The sequence below is a fragment of the Gnatocerus cornutus genome, chromosome 10 (assembly GCF_029298725.1).
Source record: "Gnatocerus cornutus isolate USDA-ARS CGAHR chromosome 10, icGnaCorn1.1, whole genome shotgun sequence".
In the NCBI taxonomy this organism is placed as follows: Eukaryota; Metazoa; Arthropoda; class Insecta; order Coleoptera; family Tenebrionidae; genus Gnatocerus; species Gnatocerus cornutus.
Genome location: NC_142242.1, coordinates 4,628,900 through 4,654,440, shown reverse-complemented (window position 1 = coordinate 4,654,440; position 25,541 = coordinate 4,628,900). Strand labels below are relative to the sequence as shown.

The 25,541-nt window shown below is 37.5% G+C and overlaps 3 protein-coding genes and 1 pseudogene across 5 annotated transcripts; 2 read left to right on the top strand and 2 right to left on the bottom strand.

Moving 5' to 3' along the window:
* Window positions 1-1,972: 1,972 nt before the first annotated feature.
* Window positions 1,973-2,924, top strand: LOC148167300 (IDLSRF-like peptide). Its single transcript, XM_088047175.1, has 3 exons — window positions 1,973-2,192; window positions 2,294-2,578; window positions 2,629-2,924. The coding sequence occupies exons 1-3, from the start codon at window positions 2,057-2,059 to the stop codon at window positions 2,820-2,822; spliced, it is 615 nt and encodes a 204-aa protein (XP_087903301.1). The 5' UTR covers window positions 1,973-2,056; the 3' UTR covers window positions 2,823-2,924.
* A 1,452-nt stretch (window positions 2,925-4,376) lies between these two features.
* Window positions 4,377-8,538, bottom strand: LOC148167299 (catenin alpha-like). The gene is made up of 8 exons (XM_088047174.1): window positions 8,275-8,538; window positions 8,139-8,214; window positions 6,435-7,719; window positions 5,712-6,384; window positions 5,598-5,665; window positions 5,370-5,551; window positions 4,966-5,323; window positions 4,377-4,917 (listed from the first exon to the last, which is right to left on the bottom strand). Exons 3-8 carry the CDS (start codon window positions 7,707-7,709, stop codon window positions 4,753-4,755), a joined length of 2,721 nt encoding a protein of 906 aa, XP_087903300.1. The 5' UTR covers window positions 7,710-7,719; window positions 8,139-8,214; window positions 8,275-8,538; the 3' UTR covers window positions 4,377-4,752.
* Window positions 8,539-10,442: 1,904 nt separating this feature from the next.
* Window positions 10,443-12,115, bottom strand: LOC148167298 (uncharacterized; annotated as a pseudogene).
* A 4,300-nt stretch (window positions 12,116-16,415) lies between these two features.
* Window positions 16,416-25,359, top strand: Crk (Crk proto-oncogene, adaptor protein). 3 transcript variants are annotated; one of them, XM_088047847.1, is made up of 6 exons: window positions 16,416-16,864; window positions 16,934-16,997; window positions 17,058-17,180; window positions 17,232-17,436; window positions 24,661-24,945; window positions 24,997-25,359. In XM_088047847.1, exons 2-6 carry the CDS (start codon window positions 16,963-16,965, stop codon window positions 25,198-25,200), a joined length of 852 nt encoding a protein of 283 aa, XP_087903973.1. In that variant the 5' UTR covers window positions 16,416-16,864; window positions 16,934-16,962; the 3' UTR covers window positions 25,201-25,359. The 3 variants fall into 3 exon arrangements, with proteins under 3 accessions (XP_087903973.1, XP_087903974.1, XP_087903975.1); XM_088047848.1 differs by having other exon boundaries at window positions 16,416-16,868; XM_088047849.1 differs by having other exon boundaries at window positions 16,423-16,997; window positions 24,661-24,789; window positions 24,838-24,945.
* Window positions 25,360-25,541: the final 182 nt, after the last annotated feature.

Sequence of the window (25,541 nt, the reverse complement as noted above, 5' to 3'; positions counted from 1 at the left end):
CAAGCATTGAATGTAAAAATAAAATTGTACTTTATTCATCCAAATATTTTTGGATCACTGATATTTTTTCCTAAAAACTGACCATAATTACAATACAACCTCGATTATCAGTGTTTCTCGGGACGGATCATCGAAAAACACGAATAATCGAGTTAAATAAACATACGTTTTAAGGCAACAGAATTATTTGGAACGTTTTTTTAATTCAAAATATATAAAAACTTCAACAAAATTTATCAACATCTTAAGAATAACAATTTTTAATATTGAAAAAAATTGAAACAATCAACTCTTATCAGACCTATTACATAAAAGTAACTATTTTGTAGTAAAAAAATCTGGTACTTTCATTTATTTCATTTTTGGTCCCAAAATTTTCTGTCACTTAAGTTTTCAGTTTCCTTAATTATGAAGGTTTTTATTGCAAAAGTATTATTTCAATTATTTTTATTAGTGTTTGCGAACATTTCTATTCAAAGACAAAAATTTTAACTCAATTTTGTTTATGCTCTCTGCACTGATTTAATCTCATTAAACTACATTAACTGTTAGTCATAAAATTCCAAGTTTTAAGTTTTCTAACATTGGAAGCAAATAACCAACAAGTAGTTGGTCTTCAACTTGTGTTTTATGTAATGCACGGATAATCGAACGAACACCCTTGCACGCATAATCCGCACCCGAATAATCGAGGTTCTACTGTACTTTAAAACATTCAATTTAAGTGAAAATACATGTTTAAAACACGGCCGGTTACATAATAATTTAATGAAAATTAAGTTAATTTTACAACTCATTTAACGATTACTGACATTTAAGATATTTAATTAGGGAAAAAATGATCACATATCATTTTAACATGATGTTATAAGTATTTAATCAAAATTAAAGATTTAATTTAGCTTCTGTAAATCGGGTCCTGTATGTTTTTATTACCCCTTTTATCTTCTGTATTTTCTCTCCCGTTATCTGACGTGTTTTTTTGAGGTTCCGGCATTCCATGGGGAACTCTCCGTTTTTCGTTGCTTCATTTTAGTAACCATTCTGACCTTACTTTAACCGTCTTTATTGTCATCCTCGTAATTAGGTACTTTCTTTGCGTTATATTACAAAACCAACAAGTTGATATGTTTACATTTTTTCCACGAAGCGCCTCAGATCAATTAATTTAAAACCAAAACTGCGTGTAACTAGCATTAAACGTAATTCTCCTCGTGTTGAAAACCGATGAGAAGCATTTTAGTCTTGATCTAAGAGCTGCAAATTGCGTCAGTGGAGCGCCAGACCAATCGTCTGAATATTAATGTCTCTCTAAGTTTCAGAGTTAAATAAACCAGTTCTTGTGTTAATTTAGTTAAATACAAAGTTTTTTCGTTGGCTCTAATGTAAACTTGGTGGAGTTGGCTGAGTTTTCAGTTTAGTTATTGTCTTTGAATTCTCGTTTAATTATGAAAGCAGTTATGTAGGCGCCTCATAAAAAATTAAAAACGAACGATACTTTTTACAGATACGTATCATAATTTTATGTATACTATATTAGCATATAACGAAAACGAATAAGGTGATGAGATTTAGATAAAGAGAACAAGAGAAAAGTCGAGCACAAAGAAAAGCAGGCACAAATGAACTGTATGTGAATTTAATGCGTTTTTTTGTTGGCTCCTTTTTCTTCATTTTCCGGGATAAATAATAAAGTGTCCTGTCCGCACTGGCTGTTTTCCAACATGGACATAGGTCCCTATTGATCCATAAGAATGGTAGTTAGTTTGTGTAAAAGACCCGAATAGTGTTTTAAAGAAACGATAAGTGTTTCTGAGAAACAATTCGTACAAGGGATTCAATTATATATGACCATCAGTAAAACAGTAGTTGACATTAGGTATATATTGATTGAATCAACAGCTGGTGGGTGTGTGCGCGCGAAGGAAAATGTGATTGGTGTGGAACCGTTACGCAGGTACGTAACGTTTTCCCAGTATAAAATAATACTAGGAGACGAGGAGGGTGGTATTGTAAGCTGTGTCTTGTCCGTCCCCAGTAGTGTTGAGCACCAGCCATGGTTAGGGTGGCGTTTTCGCCGCACCCGTTACTGCTGGTCACAATAGTGATGGCTGTATGTGCGACTTTTCCAAATGCCATCATGGCTTTAGATCTTAATAGACTTTATGGACACATTAGCTCCAAACGCAATGGTGAGTTAAAGAAAATTTTATCCAAGAGGCGCACTAAACCGATCAATAATGTCATAGCTATGCAGTTTCTTCTTTTTTGGTTTGAATTAAACCCATTTTAGGGGATGCCTGCCATCCTTATGAACCATTTAAATGTCCCGGAGACGGAAATTGTATATCAATTCAATATCTTTGCGACGGAGCTCCTGATTGTCCCGATGGGTACGACGAGGATTCTCGACTATGCACAGCAGCGAAACGACCACCAGTTGAGGAAACTGGAAGTTTTTTGAAGTCGTTATTAGCAAGTCATGGACCAAACTATCTGGAGAAGTTGTTTGGAAACAAAGCTAGAGATGCTTTGAAGCCTTTGGGAGGAGTTGACAAAGTTGCTATAGCACTCTCAGGTTGGTGGTAGATTCATTGAGATGACTGTTGCTAGAATTCGAAGTTTCAGAGTCACAAACTATTGAAGATTTTGGTGCTGCTCTTCACCTTATGCGGTCGGATCTAGAACATTTACGTTCAGTATTTATGGCTGTAGAAAACGGAGATTTAGGGATGTTGAAGTCGTTGGGTATCAAAGATTCAGAACTGGGAGACGTCAAGTTCTTTTTAGAAAAGTTAGTCAACACTGGGTTTTTAGACTGAACCATACCAGACCCTGCTGCTGTCTTCTTCGCCCATCCCCAACCACACTTGCCTTTAAGCAAGTCCTTTTATTCTTATCTTCCTTACTAGATCTGTCTGTCTATCATAGTAAAGCAGCAGAGTCCGCTAAGATCCGTCCCCTATCATATACCCTTTTCCGTTTCTACCTTCTACTGTCTCAGAGGGTAAATCACAAGCAACGGCCAAGCAACCAGACTTATGAATACATATCAAGCACCAAAGTATACTTTGGAAACGTCACCTCACATATCATTAGGTATAAAAAATAGGGAATATATCTTAGATTTACAAATCAAGGGTGTGATCACAATCTAAAAAATTACAACTTATAGTTTCTTACAATCTTTGAATGTGCTTCATCAATTTTCGCACAAAACGTGGGCTCGCACTTGCGTTGAGTGATATGATCGTTCAAACTGTAGGTAATAATTGTGATCACTAATAAGATAATAAAAACGACTCCCATTACAATTAGTGTGGCACTAACGAAATCGCGGGGTAGAAAATCCGGCCGGTCCGGCAGCCCCTTCAGGCAATTAATAGTCTCGAATGCGAAGACGACGGAACCTCTCTGTTGTACATGGTGCAGGACCACATTGCAGGTTCCCTTTGTCATTGTTCGAAATCAGCAATTTCTTTATATTGTATCTACAACAATGGCAATATGTCGATTTTTCATTCGGCGTTAGGCTTCGCGCGTTCAAAGGGCCTGGCGCGCCACCTTTCGCCAAATGAACGCTCATTTTGCCAATGTGAATTATGCAAATATTGTGATTTCTCTGTACATATCATTACTGGCGAAAGACACACCCTTATGCTGAGATAACGACCTGACATTTGCCAACTATATGCTGTAGGGTGAGTCTTTCGTCTTGAACGTCCGCACAATCACATCTGCACGAGAATATTAAAATATATTTTTTCGACTGGTAGTGAAGATGTTTGTGTTTTGTGTGCGCCGAATTCTCTATCGAAGGTTATCTGGATTGAAATATTTTACATAAAAGGCTGGTTCATTATGTATACATATCAAATGTTTTTTAATAAATAAATATATATTATATATACATATAATCATAACACAATTAAGTTGTGAGGTAGAATTTCTAATTAAATAAATATATTATCAAATATTTTTACTCTTTATTGTTTATTTTTATATTGTTAGTTTTAATAAAATGTTATTGTCAATTACTTTCTCATCTATAAGTGCTAACTCGCATAGGGTCAAACAACGAAACTTTACTCTTAATATTATACTTTATAACCACTATGCACAAAAATATAAACTCAAAATGTTTAAACAAAAAAAAAAGAAAACAATCTCTCGTTTAATATTACAGTTAACTAAACTTGACCTTTTCCTCTAAAAAAAAACTCACCTCGCTTCTCCAATTGTTATGACGCGCCAACATTCACCCACTCGTCGGATCAATAAATCGGATTGCACTTCCGTCCCCCGCACAAATGACCTGAGAACAAGCAGCAAAAAAAAATTCAATTACGTAAATTGTCTTGTAATGAAACGCCACGTTATTGTAAAAATGATATTTATTAGTTTATTACCATTTATGCAAGCCGTAAGTTGAACAGTTCTTGCAAAGTAAACTTATAGTAACTTAGATATATCCAAATACTGGAAGCCACACTTTTTATTACAACACGTATCATTAGAAAAATAACAAAAATAGTATGGTTACAAAAATGTAAAACTTTTCATGATTGCTTATATTTCCCACGGTGCATTCGTGCTTTACCCATATCATATTGGCAACAACCAGATAACAATAAAAAAAAACATAAATGCAAAAAATTGTAGATATATAATTTCACTGTGACTTTAAATATAAATAAATAGTGATATGACCACTCTAATACATTAAAGGAATATAAATAAGTCAGTAACAAATTAGACAGATTCAGTAGGGCTTTGGAATTCAGAGAGAGCGTGAATTGGATTCTGAACCTTTTTCTGGGATCCTTTACGCACTTTGGCTCGTACTTCTTCCGGTTTCTCGGGTCTTACCAAAGGTTTCTTTTCCGGGGCCTTCATCTTCCAAACCACAATTGGGGACTACAATAAAAAGATAAAAACAGTCACTAAAACTTCATTGGAACTCACAGAAATTGTTCCCTGTCGTGGGTATTTCGTAGACGCGACATAAGAGGCCTTTACAGTTAGGACCACAGCGTTCATTAGGTTCTTCGCTGCCTGAATCAAAGAAGTAGCACTATCGAGACCTGAAACTATAAGTTCACCGCTGATATTCTGAACATCAGCTTTGACTTTAGATGTGATGTTCATTTGGTGACAATACAAGGCGATGCGTTGTAAGTAGGCCAGAAGATCTTTTTTGGTAGAACTCTCAGGGCATTGCTCGGCTATCTGTCTAGTGAGCTTATCAAGTTTGGTTCCAGCTTCGGAAATTTTTTTGGCGGCGTTGATCACATCCATTGTAGTTTTGAGCGGGCCACGGCCCCTGAAATCACCTTTAGTTCTTTGGAGTCTTATATTTGATTACTCACCTTGTGAAATCAGTCATTTCCATCATTATCATGCACATGTGTTTAGCAAGAACGATGATATCGTTACCAGTGTCGTCCCATTTGGCGACTTCCCGGTCGAATTTGAGCTTCTCGCTCCTGAAATACTCGACTTGTTGGAGAATCTTCTGTTTGTCTTCCTCTGGCATCTTTCCCATGGCTTCCTACAAGAAGATTTTACCCCTCTGGGGTTTCAAATGTGTTACTTACTCTAGCAGTGGTGATGCCGCTGATGTCTGGATATTCGTCGACTCCATGCTCACCAGTGTGGGCGCTCGCTAAAACCAAACCTTCATAACTCAACCTTTAGGATCAATAACTTACATTTGCTGCGCGTCTCCAGAGTGTAGTTTTCATCCAGTTCCACGTCCTCAGGATCCAAATCCTCGTCAGCGCGATTCATGAGAACTGCCCTTCTAATTTCACGAACCCCATCATAAACTAATCTCGAAGCATCGATAAAATCGTTTTCGTCCACTTCCTTCGTTGGGTTGCTCGATAGAGCTTGAACCGCAACTTGCACGCGCTGACTGAACTTTGGCATTACTTGGTCATTGAGGACTTTAACAGCTTCCAAGACTCTCTTGGTGTAGATACAAGGCTCGTAATTATCCATTTCGGCTGTGACAACGTTACAAACGCGATTTGAACGGCCTCGGATTCCTCCAGCTGTGCGATCTAAAGTATCTGCGTCACCTTCTTGTAAAGCCAAGACGCATTTATTGACATCTTCGAGGATGTGGTTTTCGGAAACCGCCAAGAAGTCGTCGATTGTGGTAATATCATCGACAGCTTCTGTCAGGATGCGAACTTGGTTCTCCCAGGTTTGTTTGAATGCTTCCATGTTTTCTTGAGCAACTTTACTGCGTGGTCGTGCAGCTAAAATACGAGCTGCGTTGATTACTTCCGGGCAAAGATTGTCGATTTGAGCAGCGGCGTAGCGAACCATCTTCACGCCGTCTTCGTTGTTTGACATGCTGCACACCAAATTAGCAACCTGGATAATGCGAGTTTGAAATTTTGATCGCAACTCTTGATGGTACTTACCTCAACGAGTTTGTTGGAGTGTTCGGTGAACATAACAGCAAATTCCTCCACCTCTTTTTCGTTACCGTTTTGTGCAGCTTTAATCAAGACCAATAGTGGAACGTTGGTTTCCAAGAAGCTATCAGAGACATGATCAACAACGGCTTTGCGCAACTGTCGTCTGAGATCTCTAGTCTTGCGGCCCATGTTATCGATGGCTCTGTTCAATCCTTCGCTCTTTTCCTTATTGCCGATATTGCTCATGTACTCGGAAAGGAGATCTTGAAGTGCTTGACGTACAGCGTTGCATTCTGCAACGATTCTTTCCCTTCTTTCATCTCGGGTGCAACTAGAATCAGCCATTAAAGCTGCGCCACTGATGATACTCTCTAGACGTTCTTCAAGTGAGGGTCTTGTATGAACCTCGTTGTAGGCCAACGGCTCCATGACCATGTGGTCATCGAAATCATCCAAAGCTGCAGCAAGTTCACCAGGACCATCATAAGGTGCGGTAGCAGGCTGAGGGGTGCGCCCTTGAGCAACATCGTTAATAGTGTTAACAGCTTCGCACACTTGCTTTAAAACATAATCGCGGTTAGCTTTAGCTGCAGCAAGTTCAGGATGGCGTACATAAACTTTAGAAGCAGTCAGCAACATGGTTGAGTGTTTTTTAAGTACAGCGCGAGCAGCTGCCAAATCATCACGCAATTGTGGATCTTTCAACTCTTGTTGTCTTTTAGCAGCTTGATTCATCAGTTCGTTAGCGTTTTGGCCAAAAGCTTTAATGTTATCTAACAGTTCACCTTGGCTTGAAGCATTTTTCAGTTTTTCAAGATCATTTTCAACGACGTGAAGAGATTTTAATAGAAGATGCACGTCCACCATGTCGGCCAAAATCAAAAGACGTGTAACTGCAGAAAGAAGATTTCTTGCAGCACGCACCATGTTTCCACGTTTGAGCGACGAGCAAGGATCTTCAGAGAATTCGCGAGCAGCGATGCTCATTGCGTTTCCGGTTTTACGAACTTCTTCGACTGCTGAGAGCATTTCTTGAGTTATGTCAGGGTTTTCGTAGGCTATTTGTTCGCCTTTTTCGATGAAGTTCTCAGTTGCTTTCTCAACTGTACTGACTAAAGCGTTGGCTCTTTTGGATTTGCCCTTTTTCTTTTTACTGGGGCCCTTAGTGTTCACAAGCGTGGTGACTTGCAAAACCAAGGGCTCCAAGGTCTTTTCCACTGACATTGTTCTGATTTCGAGATTCTTAGGATCCCACTTTAGTCCAAAATGATCATTCATTGTTACTTATCTAAAAGTGGAGAAAATAGCCACTTTATTTATTATTAAAGGGCAATTTTTAACAGGGCCGCGGTGGAAAACAAAAGACTTAAAAATCGCCATTAATTACAAAATCATTGTCTTTCACGGCAACCCTGATCAGTATTGAGTAAATGAATTATTGAATTGGGAACTGTTTACAATGAGTAATGTATGAGTCATGTAAGAATGCTGCGGAATCACGACATGATAAGAAGTAAACTCAGTTCACAAATTCGTACGAAAAAGGCGTTCAATATAAATTATTTTGATGATTGATGAATATGCGATTTTTTGTTAGTTTCAGCAATACGTAGGGAAGATGAGATCAGTCATTATCAAATGATTATCTATGACTAATCTTATCTCAAAGAACAACCTACTGATCTATATCTGATAACAATAGCTTACCTGATAAGTAGTCGAGATTCGTCTCCTGTTATCACAAACACCGAAACAGTACAACTTAAAACTTCGTATTACTCAACTAAAACAAATTGTTTCATTTATGATTCATCAACCGGAATCGCAAAAATACAAGACCTACCTCATACCACCGCAGCCATAACTAGGGAAACATTTTCTCAGAACCACTCCCACTACTTCAGAGATGTCACAGTTGTTATTGAGCTATCAATTCTTATGAATAATTTGTTTAAAATTTAAAATTGTTATCAAAGATCTGGTTATTTTTTAACAATCATAAGTAAAAACAAGCAAAATCTATCTTTTACAATGAATTATTCTAGCTAACGTCAGTACATTGTTGGCACACAGCAGAACTACCAACGTAACAGAAAAGACTTTCTATTACCCCAGGTAAAGCACTAGATGACCCGAGTAGGGGAGAGCGGACAAAGTAGAAATGGATTAGTAGGGGAGAAAATACAAAATGATTGTTCGAAAAATAACAGAAAATTGTTTTGCGTAATAAGCAGATATCCCCGTGGAACTATTTTAATTACTTTATCAATTGCATAATTTATGAGTTATAAATTACCGAATTATAACTTTGTTTTTAATTAGTGCCGAAAAAATACCTAATTTAAATCATGTTGCGATTTTATTACAAAAAAAGCTACTTGACTCCCAAATGCAATCTCGATAATCTAAATATGCCTAGTTATACAGAGTCCGGCAACACTTATGGACACCTCTAAAATCGAATTTAATTTTAAAGATAAAAATTTGCAAAATTGGGTACGCGTATAGTTGATTAAGCTCAAAAATCTGACGCTAAAATTTCTTTTTGATCACCGTTAGTTTGGCATCTTTTTAACAAAATCAAAACTTAATTCCTTGGAAAATTCGTGAGAGCCTGTATCATTCATACGTATTCATTCATATGTATGTAGGTGCGCCACACTACTTAAACATAGGTGACATAAGAATGAAAGCAGGATTGAATGAAGATTGATAAGATTACCACTTTTGGTTTCGGGCAATGCCAAATGAGCTACAATAATTTGAATTTTGGGCCCCACTGTTTGGGAACGACCCTCTTGTGTACGTTTATTCACTCATAAATTGGTATTGATAATCAGATTTCACCGCTGTTTAAAAAAAAGGGTTTCTGACCGTTTTTGTGCGCTCTGTTTCTTGCACTTAAGCAAAAACACAATAGATTCTTTAGTTTATTGCCGTCTTTCGTTCGGAAATGTTACTGATTTTCATTATGGATTATAGCAAGTTTTCTGTTGCCGAAATGGCTGCATTTATAATACGCATTTAATTTACGGGGAAGTGCGTAAAGAAAGTCGTCTTGCTGTTCATGTGTACAGGAATCGGTTCCGTAATCGGCGAATTCCCTCTCGAGGATTATTTGTGGCATTGCATCAAAGACTTTGGGGCTCAGGTTTGCTTTTGCTAGTGAGAACTGCACGTTGAAGAGAAAATTCTGGACCTAGTAAACGAACAACCTGGAATCATTTTGCGACGGTTTGCCAGAAGATTCCATTTTTGGACAATTTGGCGCACACTACAAAAACAATTGTTATATCCGTACCACGTTCAAATGGTTACTTTTTGTGAGTGATTTCAACGAAAGTGTGGTGCAAATCCAAACTTTAGTGACTGGTTTTAGCGGCGGACGAAACCTGTAAGGTAAGCGTAAGTGCCTCTCAATCAGTGGTTAATCAGTGGTAATAAGTTAGTTCTCTAATCTTTGGCTGAACTATAAATATTAAACCCCCAAGTCATTTATATTTTTTGATCAGTATATGAAGGTAGACACTTTATTGTATAGCTACTTTATTGTCACATTTCAGGCTCAACCAGCTGTAAAAAATACTGCATTTCAAAAGTTTTTTTTTAAAAAGTCTCAAATTTGTTCAAAATCGATTTTACTCTACAAACAATGCCATTAAATGTTAGAGCAACATCGCTTAGAAGACTACAGTGACAATCGTCGAAAATGCTAGAATTGGTCTAAACAAACATGTAAAATTTTATGATTTAAAACTAAACACCGGAGAGAGATAAACTTAAATTGATTAAATTGAACAATCTGACTTTTGATTTTCTTTTTCTTGTTGCCAAAATCGCTTCAAAATTTGGGAAAACAATTGAAAAAAAAACTAGAGCTGTTATGATAAATCTGTCGACGGATTCTTACACAATAAGATCTAAATAATGAAGAACCGTTGCGGCTTCTTCGGAAAAAAAAGAAAAGTTAAATTCTGGTGAAAGCACAGGGTAATATTCAGTTTAATTCAATTATTTAAATAGCAATTTTTATTTTAGAAAAAACATTACTTCGCACATTTTATTACAAACGTTCTTTCTCTTCAGTCCCACTGCTGTGGCGACTTACTCATAGAAGAAAGAAGAAGGCACAGAAACGACAAATACCCAAAGTCTCTTCAGGCGCCAGCACAAAATTAGTCAGATTCCTCTCGCAGCAAAACCACCACCTTCGTCGTCGTCTTTTTCATCTTCTTTATGGATCCTTTATGGAGGACGTCATGGTTGGAAAAGGAGAAAAAGAACCAGAAAGAGTCTTCAGGACACCACAAGGACGTCGTCCTCCTGTCTGTAGCAACGATAACGCTTCTTCATTGAAACCAAAAGACGGTTTGGTCTCAATTTGAAATCGCAAATTCAGGGTCGAAATAGTCCTGAAAACAATCCCACGTCCTTGTATTTCTTCATGCTCTTGTAGTTATCCAATATCTGCAAAGTCCACTTGAGTTCAAATTCAGACTGGTGCACTACTACATACTACTAAGTGTTTGTCTTTCAAACCACGAGATACTGTTTCTTGATGTTTTGTAAACAAATGCATCAACGTACTTCCTAGAAACATAATTTTTCATAAACTTAAAAAACGTGATAAGTTCGCAACAGCAAAAGCTTCCAAAATGATGAATTTCTCAAAAAAGATTTCAAATTGCTAAAAATTCCAATAATGTTGTGAGATCTTGTAACAAAAACATGCAAAAAGTAAAAATTATATACGTGAGGAGTGACGTACCGTTTTTTCGTCACAACTCGACTATTTTTTAAGTTAAAACATTCTTGTTTCAAAATTTTGGTTCAGAATAAGCATTTTTCTCTGGGTCACGAGTTCAGGGACGCCTGTATAAAATATTTTTCAAATTCAATTTAAAAAATGTGTTGTATTTTCTAACAAAAAATGTTTTATTTTTGTTAAACTCAAACTAAGTAAATAAACACATGTTTCAACTAAGCGATAAGAATGTGGTACATACATATTAAGAATAGGGACAAAATGCCAAATTTCTAGATGGCGTCCCGTATTTCAGTCGAAAATAAAATAATAAATGGTCGTTTAGTTATAATCCTAATCAGATGCAGTAGATAATGATTCATCTGAACTTGAGCTACAAAAATAAATCCATCAGATAATCAAACGTAATTTTTGGTTTTTAATTGTACTTACCCAAGTACATTTGCTATAGCGGCCATGACTCTTTTTTTCATCTTTAGAATCAAATTTGAACATCAATGTTTTAAAACAAAATATGGGCTCTTTGCCCTGAAATGTTACTTCTGTGTTAGTTTCACTAAAGTCTTGGAACCCGATTTTGTAGATAAATGACACCAAATTCTTCACTCGACACCATACCTGGGTTTGCCATTATATTTATTCGCTGAGGTTCTTGGTCGTTGAACGAAATAAAACACTGTCCACAAAAAGGCATTCCAATAGTTTTGCGTCTTTTATGCAACAATAAACGTTGAAATGCGTGTAAACTTTTTAAAGCTGATAAGCTCACTCCATATTTTTTTGTATCCATTTTTATTTGGAACTGAGTTTTTTTCACCCTTATAGTCGGAAACTTAGGTTGGAAATATTTAAATAAATCCAAACAAGCACTTGGTGGAAGGGTAATTTTGACATTTGACTGAGGGCACAACCATAGGCGTCACAGATGGGCAATTTTAAAGAATATTCCCGCAACAATTTATTATCGAATCAAACTGCAAAGGTTTTAAAAATTATCGACAGTGTCATAAAAGATTTTTAAACCTGGAGCGTAGTTTCTAGAGTATAAACACGTCCCATAATTGTGGTTTTATTATTTTGGTGTTGACACGACGCCACTGCATCACATCAGCTGTTCACCTTTTTACATCTCTACACAATAGGCAGTGAGGTGTAATAAGTAACTAGAGGAAGCCGTATTGTTTTCAATATGGGCTCCATTATATTTTGAAAATAATTTTATATTGTTTTTTATTTCCATACATGCAACTAGAAATATAATGTGAGTCGTTTAATAACGGAACTCTGACGACTTTGAAACGCAACACAAAATACATCGCCTACTTGCCATTAGATACCAAAATATTTCTAAAAAAATAAGGATCTTCGTAGGAAGACATCCACTTTGTACATTTTATGAATTTTGTTTAATGTTCGTCTAAAGATATTTGAAAATAGAGTTAATCATTTTATGAGTATTATTAGTCTCTGATAAATCACCAAATGACCGGCACCGGCCGTCATTCTACTAAAGTACTTGGGTATAGTATATCCGGTGAGAGATTGGGATATTTCGACAGTTGACATATAGGTTGGCAGCAAATTATGCTACAAAATACACTAAAAACACAAAATTCCTACGCGAAATGGGTTGACAGGGTTGTCAGTAACTGGGGTTACTTTGTTATTTTAAATTTCGCGCGTATGGAACACTTTTTATTGCGTAGATTTAGTAACTTTTCTGTCATTCAAACTCTCTCTGTACGAACTATACCTGCTCCTTTAGGGTTGTTTTCTTAAACTGGACTTCAATAATTTGTCGTAAATTGAAAATATTTACTAAATCGACAAATAACTGAATTAGTTCAGATTTCACCACCCATCTAAGCTAAGATTAGTTTCCCTTAGATCCTTAGAACTTAGAGCCACATAACATGTATGTGATTTCACCAACATTTTTTAACCGAGTTTAGTACTAATTTACGTTCTACAAGTAACTAACCAATTTATTTTTCTTCCAATTAATAATCTAAAACTGAGATCAATGAATTGTCAGTTTTTAATGTTTGTATTTTTATCAAAATTGGAAGAAAAAGAGATGGTTTTTGGCGATTTAATTAAAAATGGAAATAAATTTGTTGTTCTACTCCTCATAATTTTGAAAAATTGTGGAACTACCGCAAATTTGAGAGGATTTATGTATTGAATTAAATTACGAACGGGTCTTTAGGTGTTCAAGTATTCGTTTATGTTCAATACATGTTCATACATAAATCTCAAATTTGCCGTAGAGCTCCACAATTTTCACAAATTATGACCATGAAATCCGGTATTCAAAATAAATGAGGTGTAGCGGACGTCTAACAGATAAGGAAGACTACGTGCATAGTTTAGATGTTAAACATTTTTCTATGAGTGATTTTTATAAGATTTCACAGATTTTGGAGTATAGTATGTAGTTGTTTTGAAGGGAACTGATAAATAAATAAAATAATAAATAAAATAATGGGGTGTTTCTTTTTGCTTAGAAAATTTATTTTATCATTGTTTTGGCAACAGCTGTTCTTTTTCAGCACATTCCGTATAGCTAAAGAAGACATCCCTCTAGAATCTAGATGTTTCAGAAAATTTAGTTACTTCCTGTGTCTTAATAATCTCATAGCTCAAGAACCAATTTGTGTTTCAAGCAATCAACGTCTCTATTGTTTCTTATTAAGTGTTTAACTTATTTTAAAAGTAAAAGTTTCCACAAAAAAAATCGCACAGAACGCCTAAGAATTTTATTTTTGTATTATTATTTTTTGCTGATTTTGCTTTAATCTCTTTTATGATAAAATCTACCAACACTGACAATTAAAAAAATAAAGTTTCTTTACATTTGATCACCAGAAAATAATTTTTAAAATACTCGTCGTAATAACCTGTCACAGTGACCGCCATTTGTGCGGCATTCTCAATTTTTCTTTTGTCTTGATGGCAACTTCGATTTTTTTTAAACTAAACTCAGTATAATAAATACAGTTAATGTCGCCAAACGTCAAAAAATGAGTAATTTCGTAGTGTATTAAACAAACTCATGAGCAGGAAATTCCTCTTTGTTTTTCAGTAACGAAATTAATGTAAATGGAATTTTATGTGTAATAAGCAGGTGCGAAATGTGTAAGCATCGTGAGCCAAACCATGAGTTATTTTAATGGTCTTAATTAATTGCGTAGTTAAGGCAATTATAAAAATTTTTGTTTTGAACCAATTTTTGAATAACTGGCTCTAAAATTGCGTTTATAGATGCGTATTAATTGAGACATTATCTCTCTTAATTGTAAATACAAAATTAAAATTCAATTTAATTTGTTTTAGCAATGTCAAATTTGGTGATACATATTTCATTTTTTCACTTCATGTGCGTTATTTCTTTTCCTATGCTTGAATTTTAAGTTTCTTAAACTGTAAATTCTACATTCTGTAGAATGCGATTTTTTTGGAACACATTTTTAGATTTTTTTATCACACTTATTAGTGATGGATTTTAATAATTCTTAAGGTAATGTGAATTTTTCTGTTTATGCATAGAATCTTAAACTTTAGATTTAAGATTTTTCAAATTTATTTTAGAATGTATTGAATTGTTCGTTTTTTATTGGGATTGTCTATATTTTTAATCTTTCCATTATTTGTACGTATTTTTTATTTTAGGCTGCATTCTTAGAATTTGCTGAATTTTTTCGAACAGTTTATTGCTTTTGATCGGTTTGGTTCTTAACACTTTTAACGCTTTAAATTGTCACATTCTACAGGTTGTTAGGTACCATTAGGGCCATAGCAAAAGGAATGATGGAGGTACCCGTGAAAAGTAATGTTTTTTTTCGGGTTTTCTTTAACCGTTTAAATATTGAAAGGCATTATTTGTAACCAAAGGTCAATTTGCAAAGGACCACCAAATTTCAAATCAAAGTCTTTCAAGAAAGTTTTTTAACTAACGTCATGCTGACAGGTATTATTTTATTCCAGTGGCGTAGTTGGTTCGTAATTGTGTAAATAAACTTATTTGCCCATAAGACTATCATTATTACGGCGGTTATATGTGTGTACTATTCAAAACTATGGTCATTTCTTAAAAATTTGTATTTTCTTCTTTTTTCGAACAAAATTGTAATACTTTTTCTTTCTCTTAATGACGCCGTTTATTTCAGTCACAAATTATTTATTTGGTCAAAAAATTACTTGAATTTTTCACAAAATTTAAAATTGAATTGACTTATTTTACTTGGACAAGTTTAAAGCCCTAAATCTTTTTAAATAAAACGAAAAAAAGTTATTTTGAATTCCAAGATAGTTAACCGTCCTTGATGAACCATTTTTCTATGACCTTGTATATTTGTATATTTTTTTAAACGGGCTACCCCCAAAATTGTTTTAATTTTGAAAGATAAAAATTTGCAAAATTAGTTTTTTATCACCGTTTGACATCACGACACCTAAAAAGTATAATTTGTAGCGATTTTTGAGTTTTGTAAAAATACTCACAATGTGGTGACGTCACATCACGTGCAAACATTTGAAGCACACTCTTACTTTAAAAAACTGGTTTGAAACAGAACCTTATGTATAACGTCTTTAAGGATTAAAATATTCAAGCATTTTTTTGCTAGCAAATTGTGCTTTTATTTGAAATATTTAAAAAACTTGGACCTATGGCCGTTAAACCTTTATACATTGTCTTTCTAAAAAGCAGATCGATCTTATTTCGGAAATTGCAATCTAAACTCCAAAAATTGTTTCATTCTTTCACGACTAGAGCAAAGTAAAAAGGTTTTACAATCTTGGATATGCATTTTCATTTATTCATATTTATATGAATTAAAGGGACAGTGGCGCTCGAAAATGAGATATTCTAATTCTGAACCTTATAACAAGAAACAATAAGGTCGACTTTTTTCACGGAACTTTGCATTAGGAGAGTTGTTTAAATGTTATCGCTTTCTGTGACGTACACCTTATTATTTTATTATCAAGTTAGTTTTGAAAATTATGACGGGACAGTTCCAAACTACAATTTCACGGAGTTATTTTGGGACACCTATAGATAGTTTTTGAGCATAGAAGGCTGATTTTTTTCGAGTGTCATTTTCAAGTGACATTTTCGGAAACTCAAGCGTTTGGAATTGTCATACTGATAAGCGACATTTAATCGTTTATCAGTATCACGAAAACCACACGGGAAATCATCTACCTATCTACAAAGAGAGAGTGTCAATGATAGGTATTTCAGCAAAGGTCGCAAATATACAAAAGTGCAATTAGAAATACAGTTGAAAGTATTTGTAGTAAATGAAAATTTGAAGAGATTTTCCGCGGGTCAGCTTTTATATTTTTTGCCCTTAGGCTTGAAGGCAGGCCAGGTCAGTCGGCCATATCTGGCGCTGCTGTTTGGAGTCGACATTCGACAGCGATAAACCTCATTAGGTGAACAGTGCGCTGTTGACGAAAATATGCAAAACCAATTTAACAATAAATAGTGAAGGTACAAGTCAAGATTATTAGTCGTTCAAGTTAGTTAAAAGCCAACGAATCGTTTAGAGTGATATGTGTCCTCTCGTGGGAAGAGTAGTAAACGCAAACATAATATGAGAAAAAAAATTAGGTTAAGATAGGCTAATTAATCGTTTAAACAATACTGGAGTGTATATAGGTATGTAAGTGTATTAATTCATTAGAATTGTAAGTCCTTTTAAACATGCTTAACTGTTACTGTTCTAAGTGGTGTTAAAAATTGTGAAAACCATAAAAATGGCTAATACATTTGATCATGAAGATAAGGCCAGGTGAGTCCTAGTACACCCCCTATTTCCACTTGCTAATTTAGTTTTTTTTTTTGCTTTCAGCTGGTATTTTGGATCAATTGGCAGAAAAGAAGCAACTGAGATGCTTATGGCAGAGAAAGGTGGTGGCGTTTTCTTAGTCCGTGATAGTGCCACTTGTGTTGGAGACTTTGTGCTGTGTGTAAAGTATGTGAACTTTAATCCAATTCACCCCAAACTACCACAACTTTCTTTTAGGGAAGATAGTAAAGTTAGCCATTATATTATTAACAAGATGCAACAAATGGATCAAATTAAATATAGAATTGGAGATCAAATATTTCCTGATTTACCCAGCTTGCTTTCATTCTATAAGGTGCATTATCTAGATACAACGCCGCTTATTAGACCTATTAGCAAAAAAGAGGAAAAAGTTATAGCCAAGTTTGATTTTGATGGACAGGTGAGTTAAGATTCTTTTTTTGCTTAGATCTTTGTTTTGGTACCTCAAAAGAAGGTTTTTCTCCATAAATCACTGTTTTGAGAAAATCAACAATAAAGATATTCTGATTAATCTCAATTTTTAAATATGCAATTTAGGGGTAAATTGCGAGTTACAGATTTATTTACCTCAGACAGTATATAATAATGGTAACCAAGGACTTAAAATTAGTTTTTTAGGCATTTTTTTACACTTGGTCGCTTATGCTTCTAATCATAATTGCATTATGTGGACTTACGAACAGAAATTTTTAATAAATTGTCAATGTGTTTACAAAAATATGTAATTTTTTATTACAAATTATAGTTAACAAAATATATTAACATTACTCCAAATTCAGGAACTTCAATGGGCTGTTAACCTTAAGAAATTGTTTTATTGTGTACCATTTCGTGGCATATTCTAATACACGAATTTTGGCTTGTAGTATTCCTATATAATTAACTGTCTTTTAACACCAATTCGAATGAGTTTGGAGCAGTTAAGCAACTTCTTAAAAAAAACTTAACTCGTTTTATTTTACACAAATTATTTTTGGCTGTAACAAAAACCATTTTTTCACGAAAATTGGAGACCCTTCTGCTTCTGAGGTACCGATTTAATTTAACTTGGAAGTGTATTAAAAAAAATATATTGCTTTACATTTTGTGACGCTGTAATTTTAAACAAAAAGTGACTGGGAAGTTACGACAATCAAATCCAATTGAATTGTTCATATTAATATTTCATACAGTGACGGCCAAAATAAAGTGGTACAACTTTTGAACATTGCAATCCAGGCCAAAAATTAAACTGTTGAACTACTAATAGGACGTTATAACTACCTGAATAATTGTTAACCTACAGAGGGTAATGTGTGCCTACAATGTAAAGGTGTTTTGAATATTCCAGATGTATTTAAAAGTAAAAGAAAACAGGCAAACCACTGTATAAATAGTCTACAACTGTAACTAACATCAATGTCATTTTTCTTGTTTTCCACAGTTTAATTTTTGAAAAAATGTGGTCAAAGACTTTATTTTGGCCGCCACTGTATTTTAATTAAATATTAAATTTTCATTTGCAGTTAACTTTGAAAAAAAAGTTGGAACTAATACTGCCCTTCTAACCAAAACGTATCTGCATTTCTGAAATTTTAGAAAGAATGTCAAACATTTTGTACTATCTATGTTATAATTATTTTTTTGAGTGTTGAGAAAAATAGATATTTATAAATTTAAAAGATTTTTTAACGTTTTTATATAGAACAGATTTGAATGCGATACGTTCGTTTAGGAGAGCAGAAATTTCCGATCTTCTTGACAATTTCCCTGTAATCTGCTTATTCTCACTTGCACACTAACTTTGAGCTAGAAGCTTCTTTTATCCAGACCAATAGAATATTGTCACGTTGGCCGAAAAATCAAAAGTCTCGCTTGTAACAATAACAATTTTATTGTGCACTATGAACACTCTCGTACTTCACAATTATTCACTTTACAGGACTTCCAAATACTAGACTATCTACAATCCTATCGCTACTCCCCTATATACAGATATTCCCCTACTACTAGCCTAATGCTGGAGCGCTGCGAGAATATTCGGGAGTTCCGCGTATGAATAAGAATTATTCCACGAACCGCTCGCTCTAGAGCAGAACGGAACGTTCCAGCGCTGGCGCTCGAAGCTTCCAGAATCTTCTCGTAACACTGCCCCCCTCTTAGTTCTGATCGTCCCGATCAGACCAAACACCTGATTCTCCGTGATATTTACAAAGTCTATTTAGATGAACTACTTTCATCTTTGAACGGGCGCTGCGTTGGATCCGATACACCACGTCGTTGATCCTCTTGATCACCTTATACGGTCCCTCCCATGTGGGTGTCAACTTCGGAGATAGGCCCTTCTTTCGCCGAGGGTTGAATAACCACACCAAGTCTCCTTCGTTGAATCCTTCATGATTAGCCGTCACATTATATCTGGACCGCATTCTGTCACTAGCCATTTTGATCCTCTGCCTCACAAGGTGGTGTGTATCCAGCAGGGTCTCTCTCAGGTTGTCGACGAATTCCGGTACTTCCTTTCGTTCCGCCCCAGGCGAACCAAGCAGAAGATCACAAGGGAGACGCAGCTCTCTTCCAAAGATAATCTTCGCTGGTGTTTCTCCCGTGGTTTCATGAATGGCAGCTCTGTAGGCCATCATAAACAAGGGCAGTCGACGATCCCAATCCCTCTGGTGCTCTTCCACTACCTTGGACAGATGTTCCTCCATCGTCTGGTTGAATCTCTCGACCATGCCGTCGGATTGCGGGTGCAAGGGTGTGGTTCGAGTCTTCCTAATTCCCAGCAGCTTACACATCTCTTGAAAAACGCCAGACTCAAAATTCCTTCCTTGATCGGAATGCATTTCGAGTGGAACTCCAAACCTGCTGAAGAAATTATCCACCAGGACTCGAGCTACTGTTGTGGCTTCTTGGTTGGGAAGAGCATACGCTTCCGGCCATTTACTGAAATAATCCTGCACAACCAAGATGTATTTGTTGCCGTCATCAGTTTTTGGAAATGGCCCGGCCACATCTAGAGCGATTCTCTCGAACGGGGCTCCCACGTTGTATTGTTTCATGCCTCCTTTAGTTCGCGTTCGAGGTCCCTTGCTCGCCCCACAAACTGAACATCTCCTACACCATCGTTCGACATCTTCCCGGCAGCCAACCCAGTAATACCGCTGCCTAATCTTACTTAAGGTTTTGTTCACTCCGAAGTGAGCGCCTGATGTTCCGTCATGGACCTCCTTGAGTACTTGGGGAACTCTATTCTTGGGCACTAGTAACTGGGAGGTTACTTTCTTCCCGTCTGCGCTTTCCCAAGCCCTTTTCAGTACCCCATTTTCTACTCGCAGTGAGTCCCACTGCGCCCACATCGCCTTCAACCCTGGACTCTTTTCCGAGACATCTTCCCAACGCGGCCTTCCATTATCCGTTTCTTTCCACTCCAGCAGTGGCCCAATTTCCTGGTCTGCTTGTTGATCCTTCCGAAGATTCTCCGTAGTCCAGTCATCATCACAACCGATAACCATCCTGTTTATCGGCAATGGCCCTTCAATCTTCGCGCACTGCTTGCAATCCTTGCAAGGTCTTCTAGAGAGAGCGTCAGCGTTATTGTGTTGCTTTCCTGGTCGATGTTTGATTTTGAAGTGGTATTGCTGCAGCCGCTCAATCCACCTAGCCACTTGTCCTTCGGCGTCTTTCATCTGTAGTAACCACGTGAGGGCAGCATGATCAGTCCTTATCAAGAACTCGTGGCCAAACAAGTATTTGTGGAAATGCTCTACAGATTTTACAACGGCCAGCAATTCCTTTCTTGTAGCGCAGTAATTCCTCTCTTGCTTGCTCAACACTTTGCTGTAGTACTCGATCACTCTCTCTTCTCCATCCTGCACCTGCGATAACACCGCTCCAATGCCGATGTTACTGGCATCTGTGTCCAAGACGAACTTTCCATGAGTCCTGGGGTAGCTCAAAATCGGGCTAGTGCACAAAGCTAACTTCAGTCGCTTGAAACTGCTTTCGCAGTCTGATGTCCAGTTGAATGATGCCTTTGCTTCCGTTAGTTTGTGCAGAGGTGCAGCAATGTTGGCGAAACCTTCTACAAACCGCCGATAATACGTGCAAAGTCCAATAAAACTTCTCACATCGTGCTTGTCCTTGGGTCTGGGCCATTCCTTAATCGCCTGAATCTTATCTTCACAGGTCTTGATTCCTTCAGATGACACCGTATGCCCCAGAAACTCCACTTTCTTCCGAAATAGATGGCACTTCTTCGGATTAAGTTTCAAATTGGCACCCCTAAACCGGTCTACCACTTCTTGAAGGTTCTTCAGGTGTTCATCGAAGTTTTTACCCATGACCATAACGTCGTCTAAATAAACCAGACAAGTTTTCCATGTCAATCCACGCAACACACATTCCATTAGTCTTTCGAATGTAGCGGGTGCGTTGCAAAGCCCAAAAGGCATAACCGTAAAGTGGTACAGGCCACTTCCCGTGGAAAACGCTGTCTTCTCCTTGTCTTCGGGATGAAGTCCCACTTGCCAATATCCACTCTTCAGGTCTAAGGTTGAGAACCACGTCGACCCTGACAGAGTTGTGAGAGTGTCGTCAATCCGGGGTAATGGAAAACTGTCTTTCTTGGTAACATCGTTGAGTTTTCGGTAATCCACACAGAATCTTGTACTACCGTCTTTCTTGGTTACGAGCACAACCGGCGAAGACCAAGGACTGTTGGATTCTTCAATAATCCCTTCTTCTTGCATGGATTTTACCAACTGTTCGGCCTGCTCTTGCTTCGCCCACGGTAACCTTCTCGGTGCCTGTCTGATGGGTTGATGGTCGCCCGTATTGATTCTGTGTTGAACGATGTTCGTTCTTCCTAATGGTTCATTCTCAACGGCGAACACGTCCTTATTCTTCTTGATGAAAGCCTGCGCTTTAAGAGCCTCTTCTTCAGAAAGGTCACTCGTGTCTACCTCCAGCTTTAACTTTTTCACGGTCTTCACGTTTTTCTTTGATGGCTGTGCGTCACTTATTCTGGAGATCGGAACACACACAGCAACTAGATCGCCCTTCTTGATCGTGACTGGAGTAGGGTTGATATTCGCCACCCGCACAGGTATTTCTTTCGTCACTTTTACTAGTGTCTTTCCAACAAGAATTGGTTTTGTCATGTCTCTGGTCGGTTCAATCATTCCAACGCAGCTCCCAAAGTTACTTCCTAAACGCACACTTATCACTTTCTCGCTGTTCCCATCCACACAAGTATTTTCACAGGCGAACGCTTTCACTCCATCTTCTTTTACTTCTGGGGTCGATAACACAAAGCTTTCGGTTCCAATCTTGAGGATCTTCTCGTTGTGATTAAAGGAAATCCCATGTCGTCCAATAACATCCATTCCCAGGATCATCTCATCCTCAATTCCTGCCACCAGCACCCGATGCCGAAACTTCATACCTCCCAACTGGACCGTGACCTCTGCCTCGGCACTTACTGTGGCGACATCTCCCGTGACTGTTTTTAAAATAGCACTCGTTGTCTCCAGAGATGTCCTGTTGTCCAACATGTCCTTTCTCACAAGGGAAACCATGGCTCCGGTGTCGACCGTCATCTTCACTTTTCTCCCATTCACACTTCCTTCAATTATCAAACTCTCAAAATTCCTCTTCAAACGCATAACGGAAATAACTTTGGGGCTTGTGCTCTCCCCAGCCAGTGTGTGCCCCTTGACACTGCTGGGCTTTAGTTTTCCGACTGCTGAGGACGTGACTGGGGACCGTTCTGGTCGTTCCTAAGAACAACCCTACAGTCACGTTTAAAATGGCCTGGTTTTCCGCAACGATAGCAGGTCTGGCTAGTTCGCTGCTTCAGTGTCATCCGTAGCTCCCTGTTTTCCTTGAGGATGTCGTTTAGCTCGGCTTTCGTGACGAAAGCGGTAGGTGTTGCTTCTTCTTCGTCAATGCCCACGCCTCGAATTCGTCGGTAATCAGGGACGTTCACAGAGCTCTTGAAAACGGCTTCCACCTCTAGAGCGCGCACCAGAGCTTCTTTTGCGGAGTGATAGCTGCCCAGTCGGACGGTTCTTTGTATTTCTGGATCTCGAATCCCTTGCAGGAACGTATCCACAGCTAGTTGTTCCACAAAATTCGCCGGAGCCGAAGGGTAGGCGAGCAAAACAAGGCGCTTGACACTTGCCTCAAATTCCTGCAGAGACTCTCCAGTTCTCTGCCGCCGCGTCTTGAGCTCTGAGACGTATACTTGCTGCAGGTGTTGGTTTCCAAATCTGGCCTCTAACGCTGCCATCAGCTGGTCGTACCGCTCTTTGTCTCGACCTGGAATTGTCTCTAGCAGGTCCAGAGCCGCCCCTCTCAAGGAAACTATCAGAAATGAGGATTTTTCTTCTTCCGACCATCCATTTTGTTTAGCCGCCACTTCAAATTGCAGCTTGTAATTGTCCAGTGAAGTCGACCCATCGTAAGTCGGGGGTTTCATTTCTTTCGTTGTGGTCAGGCCGGTCCTATTTGGAACTTGACGCCTCACGCGTAGCAACTCATTTTCCACGTGCTGTTTAAATCGCTCCAGATCTTTGACATGTACTTGCACTTCGTCTTTGACGCTTTGCAGTTCTTCTTTAACGCCTCCTATGCACTCTTCTACTTCCTCTCTGACGCCTAGTAGTTCCTCCTTAACGCCTCCTAGGCACTCTTCTACCTCTTTTTGAATTTCATCGACCTTAACCATAATGGTTACGTTCATGTTTTGTTCCATGTCTTTAAGCTGATTCAGGATTGCTGCATTCTCTGTTTGCCTTCTTTCTTCTTCCTCTAATTTTTCTTTTTGTCTTCTTTCTTCTTCCTCTAATTTTTCTTTTTGTCTTCTTTCTTCTTCCTCTAATTTTTCTTTTTGTCTTCTTTCTTCTTCTTTTTGTCTTCTTTCTTCTTCTTTTTGTCTTCTCTCTTCTGCTTCATGTTTTTCATTTTGTCTTCGTTCTTCTTCTTCCAGTTTTTCTCTTTGTCTTTTTTCTTCTAAATTCGTAATCAACTTTTGTTGGGTGTCCATTTTCGCCATCATCGAAGCCATCAATTCTTGCAGCGCCTCCATTTCTGCGGCTTGCTGTCTGGTTTGAACAGGCATAAAAATTGTCCACAATCAGGTAACAATGTCACAGTCCGGTAATGTCACGAATTTTCCGATCGAAAATTCCAGAATTTTCTCGATCACAAGACTGTGCGGGATCCCACTATCTGACACCAGTTGTCACGTTGGCCGAAAAATCAAAAGTCTCGCTTGTAACAATAACAATTTTATTGTGCACTATGAACACTCTCGTACTTCACAATTATTCACTTTACAGGACTTCCAAATACTAGACTATCTACAATCCTATCGCTACTCCCCTATATACAGATATTCCCCTACTACTAGCCTAATGCTGGAGCGCTGCGAGAATATTCGGGAGTTCCGCGTATGAATAAGAATTATTCCACGAACCGCTCGCTCTAGAGCAGAACGGAACGTTCCAGCGCTGGCGCTCGAAGCTTCCAGAATCTTCTCGTAACAATATGTACTTCAGCAAGGAGATAATATTACTAATTTTAATTTATTTTTTGTCGACCGAAAAACCGACGACACGAAATTTAAAATTGAAATTTTTAGGACCCCGACGATCTAGTCTTTAGGAAGGGTGAGATTCTCACTATCATCGCTAAGGACGAAGAACAGTGGTGGACTGCAAAAAACAGCGCTGGACAAAGAGGATCAATCCCTGTTCCCTACGTTCAAAAAGTACATCTCCCGTTATGTATTTCTAGCATTCTAAAGATTATCTTTCAGTACGAAGAAGGGCAGACAACTATCGAAATTCCTAGACCCGGATCTGGAGGTAGTGTCACGTCCTCAACTCAACAAGCTGAAACTGCCATGAAACGAAGTCAAATGCAAGTATGTTGTGGAGTGGTTGTAGTTGACAGTGTTTTAATGCGATTTTTCTAGCGAAAGCTTCCAGCGAAAGCAAGAGTGAAACAAGTCCGTGTACCAAATGCTTATGATAAAACCGCTTTAAAATTGGAAATTGGGGATATTATAACTGTCACGAAAACTAACATCAATGGCCAATGGGAAGGGGAGTTGAACGGAAAAACTGGCTACTTTCCTTTTACGCATGTAGAGTTTCTAGACAATGATAACGAAATTTAGTGTTTTTTAATGGTAATTGTATAAAAATGCTCCAATTCGCTGTATATTTATTAAATTTATTTGGCACTAACATACAATGTTTACTCTGATTACAAGCTATTTGTGTTGTTAATATCGATTTGTATTTTTATTAATTACATATCAATATTTACATAAGAAGTTCTTAATTTTGTTTACATTGTCCTCCGGTTATGCAATACGAAAAAGAAATCTTGAGCGTTTCTCATTTGAATTTCCCTCTCTGCTGTCAAAGCCCGCCTTTATGTTCCGCTTTGGGTATTTTTATCTTCAAGGTCTCAACAGGGAATAAACTCCGAGCTCGTTTTCTTTACATAAACACG